Here is a 4,415-nt window from a genome sequence, read left to right as displayed (position 1 = left end):
AGCGAATAAATAGGCCCCCATATTAAAAATATTGCTTTGGCATCCTACAATATGTAATTTTAGACCATTATAATGTACTTGCACTCTCAGCTTCATATGTTCAAGCAGGTTGTTGAACATATCCCTTAATTATCAATTGATGTGTCATGAGCCAGTCCCTTTACATTTTCTGGTTTCTTATCTTTAGTCTTTGCCAATCTATCTAAGCTTACTTCCTTTTTTACCTGTCAAGTAAATGTGGTCAAAATATTTATCTATTATTTCAGGGAAAGCCTTCTTGAGGAGGCATGAGTGATGCTTTATGTCGAGGTTCCTAATGAAATGTATGTATGCCTTTTTCTTGGTGCTGCCGTTCTCGAAGAAATTACATGGCGGCGGTAAGTGACCCTTGTCTCGACTATAAAACATCACATCTTGTGTGTTTGATGTTTTTCTGAAGTTTATTTGTCTGAAGAATACATCTATATTATGTAGTATATATAGAAGCTTATATATGCAACATTTGGGCTTAACATTGCCCACGTATCTTTTGTATTTAGTTGCAGATTGGAATGTAGATTTGATTTAGCTATTTATGCACTGGAAAATTAATGAATCCATTTTGGCGTATATATTGAGGACAATGTCCAGACCCAGTCATGTTTTTTTGTTTGTGAAAAAGGAAATACCCATGGTAGGTATTACAAAGCATTAGGTGTATGCCCTTTATGAAAGCAAAAAAAAAAAGACTGTTCGAGTTGGTAATGGTTCAAAATTTTAAAACTTACTACTTCATGAAAGCGAAAGGGAAATATACAAAGTCCTAACCAGTGGCCTGATAAATATATTACGGGGTTATGATATTACAAGAGCTCTGAATAGGGGAGTAGAGGCTTATCCCTAATTCTGCATACAAAAAAGGCATCAATCCGTATGGGAAACCTGAAAATATGAAGTAATAAAGGCATAAATTGTGTTGATTCAAAAAGGGCATGTCTCATTCTGAGAAATTGATAACTATTGTGGTTTATCGGTTCATTATATCCTTCTACTCCTATTTATATCTATTAGCATTTTTCCTCATTGAAAAATACATTGAATATGCTTGCCACTTTCATAACCTGTTATTTACAGTGGTACGTGGCTTCTCAGTGGTGACGAGTAGATAATGCTACTGTATCTACCTACATTCGTCTTGCAACTCAAGAAGGTTAGAGATTGAGCATGCATCTACTAGCTGTATTTTCTCGAGACTTTTGTATATGTAACAATTATATGTATGTATAGCAGTGTGCTTTGCTCGAGCTTAAGACTACCACTGATGTGTATTTCCCAGTGCTCTCCAATATGTAACTTTTATGTATGTAGGAGCAATGTGTGTTACTCTTACTAGACTACCATCGGTATGTATTTCCTTGTGTTTCCCAGTGATGTTTTTTTTTAATATTTCATAAAGAAATCTCAAAGATTCACATCTGATTAAATAATTGGTTAATTCATTGTTGATTTGCTGATTACATGGCATGGATTTTGTATTAGATGCCATATCATGTTAGGTAGTTTCGTGTGCTTTATCCCAATTTCATTCTGGAGACACCGTTTTGTAAAACCTAAGAAATGTTTTGTCATGTTGGTAGTCAAATTTTACCTTTGTTATACAAAATGAATATCAACATGAACTAAACGGGGTCGTGCGCCAAGGCGCACATCTAAATCTAGTTGAGTATAAATTAGCAGGCAGCTGGAGCGCTGCAGTTTGAGAGCGACATCTTCTAGGATCACATATCTGATAGCCTTATACTATCTGATGGACAAATGACTTGTGTAGGGTGTGTTCGCACCTCTTTGGCCACCATACATGCACGCAGGTTTGGCCACTAATTCTAACCAGGAATCTTTGTCGAAATTTTATACAAGCAAGAATATGGCAGGCTGAAGCAATATGAATCAGGTCGCGAATTACCTCAGGGTGAATCAACACTAATCAATTGTCGACTCACTTGTAAGGTAGAACAGGCATGAATTTTTGGAGGCACTCGCGATACAACATCAGAAAGAGCACAGTAAGGTGGGGATCAGGGACGTATACTGTGCACAGGCTGTCGGCGGCCGGACGACGGCAAGGGTGACAATTACGAGCAGAACGCGTTGCTGAAGGGCGGACGGCGCCGGAACGGCTACAATGGCGTCGGATGGCTGTGATGGCGTCGCTCAGCGGTAGACGCTGCCGTCGGGAGCGGCGCGGACGGGACGTGCATGCGTGAACTTTTTTTGATCTGGTGTATGGCTGAACTGGTGGTTCGATAAGGGCTTGTGCGATCTAAAGGACGAACTCCCCGTCGAACGTGTCATGACCAGCTCTAGTTAGGGTCCTCCTATAATTATTTTTTTACTTTCAAGTCCTTATTGGGTAATTAACCAATGTATAGTCAACTTTGGGTAGATAATCCAAGGCAGGTGAACTTTTGGGTAAATAACCAATTCTCCCTTTCAACAGAGAGCACAAGCAAAGAAGCTTGAACAAGTGCTCAAACGTATAATCAGTTTCGATACTGGGCAAAATGGTCCAGAGTCTAACAAAACCCACCTACTTATTTTAAGCATATATGTTATTCAGGTTTTACTTCTTCTACCGTTAGCTTTCAAATTATAGTATCTTGTGTTACTGTCTCCTTCAAATAATTCTTTTTGTTTTAACCTCTGTAGCCATTTAGTTTCCTCTTCTTTAGTAATAATTTTCAATTGGTATCTACAAGTGTACAACAAATCCCTATCTTCAACACTGAGAGAACTAGCTTCAGCAAGCTTGTCTAATCTCTCAATGTTGTCGACAAGGCTTTTCCTAATCTCTTGTAAACCCCTTCTACATTACAGTTCCATCTTTTCAATTTGTTCCTTAATCAAAGCCAGACATGCTATGCCATTTGTCCAAGATCAGGACGCTGAAACCAACAGTGCTCAAATCTAAAAATTACGTTGTTTTCGCTCGCCCACTCTCCTGTTGATAACAACAAAACCTTATTCTAAGGTCAGGATGTATTTCAAACAGAGAGCACAAGCAAAGAAGCTTGAACAAGTGCTGAAACGTACAATCAGTTACGATACTGGACATAATGGCCCAGGGTCAAATGAAACCCACTTATAAGTATATGTTATTGCGATAACGTTCTCGGTCTAGTCTGCATATGTTATTGCGATAACGTTCTTGATCTAGTCTCTCATCAACTAAACAGTACATATACAATGATTTCGACGAGCTAAATGCATACATCTTGATCTTGCAAGACCGCTCAACACGACGGCGTACGTTCACCCCGTACAGTACAGGTCTAAGAAGCGATGGCGACGTCCTTCGCTTTGCTGCTCAACCCGCCCGCCCCCGAGTCTCGGAGCCGGTGCCCGACGAACGTCGGCGGCGCCCCTTCCTCGACGTGCCGCTTCCCGCTGTCCAGAGGCTTCACCACCATCCCGGCCACCGCGCCGGTGTCGCCGCGGGCGCCGCCTCTCCGAACGTACCCCGCGATCCAGACGAGCGTCGACAGTCCCGACACGCCCAGAGCGCCGGCGGCGACGAGGCCCGCCACGGCGAGGGCCGCCCCGAGCGCGGCGGGCACGAGCACGGGGCTGAAGACCACGACGAGGGGCACCGCGAGGGCAACGCCGGAGAGCGTCCCCAGCAGGACGAGGCCGGAGAGGCCGAGCAGCGCGCCGCCGAGCGGGACGAGGAGCGCGGCCACGGCCAGCGCGGACGCCTGCGGGTTGCTGCGGAGCGCGGACCGGAGCGTGAGGCCCTCGATGTGGCGCAGCGGCTGGTACTGCTGCTGCCGGTGCGCGCGCGGCGACGCCGTGGCCGTGTACATGGCGAGTTCAGTAGCTAAAGCGGCGGAGGTCGACGGTGGTGTGGCGCCCTGGTAAGATGTCGGGCTATATAGAGAGCGGCAGTGTGTGCGCAGGCCATGGCGGGCTGCCACGTCGGGTGGGTGCGTGGCGACGGGGCTGACACCTGAGCTGCATGCGCGAGAACGGTGCCATGGCGTGACATGTTGGTACGACCGACGCATCCTATGATCCTATCCCTTCTCTTCTCCGGCGCACGAGCTTACCTTCCGCCCACACACACGACCTGCGTGTTTGGAAGTTGCAGCTGCAACGGCAGCGGCCGATCGATTGTTGCTGCTTCTTGCGGTGCTCGTCATTATTTCCGGATCAAAATGGGATGGAGATTTGGTGCACATAGGCACCATTGATCCTTCTGTATAAAAGTGATTAAAAATCATATTTTTAAATTTTAGAAAAATCTGAAAATAAGTTATGTTGTAGGCAATAATGTATCCCACAAACGTGTAAACTTTCAACTGAAATAATGTGTATTTTAGGCTACATAAAAATAAAAAATGAGTGCATCTCAAAATACCGATTCAAATCTTTAAAAAGAA

General features: G+C 44.4%; 1 protein-coding gene across 1 annotated transcript; it reads right to left on the bottom strand.

Annotated features, from left to right (window-relative positions):
* Nucleotides 1–3,308: 3,308 nt before the first annotated feature.
* On the bottom strand, nt 3,309–4,040 carry LOC124648456 (oleosin H1-like). The gene has a single exon (XM_047188227.1). The coding sequence runs from the start codon at nt 4,038–4,040 to the stop codon at nt 3,309–3,311; it is 732 nt and encodes a 243-aa protein (XP_047044183.1).
* Nucleotides 4,041–4,415: the final 375 nt, after the last annotated feature.

This window comes from Lolium rigidum, chromosome 1, assembly GCF_022539505.1.
Source record: "Lolium rigidum isolate FL_2022 chromosome 1, APGP_CSIRO_Lrig_0.1, whole genome shotgun sequence".
Classification (NCBI taxonomy): domain Eukaryota; kingdom Viridiplantae; phylum Streptophyta; class Magnoliopsida; order Poales; family Poaceae; genus Lolium; species Lolium rigidum.
Note: the sequence above shows the minus strand (reverse complement) of the source record. Positions and strands in the feature narration are given on the sequence as shown.

What these genes read in the sequence shown, in the direction of transcription:
- LOC124648456 (XM_047188227.1), bottom strand. Translation starts at nt 4,040, where the DNA reads ATGCGTCGGTCGTACCAACATGTCACGCCATGGCACCGTTCTCGCGCA.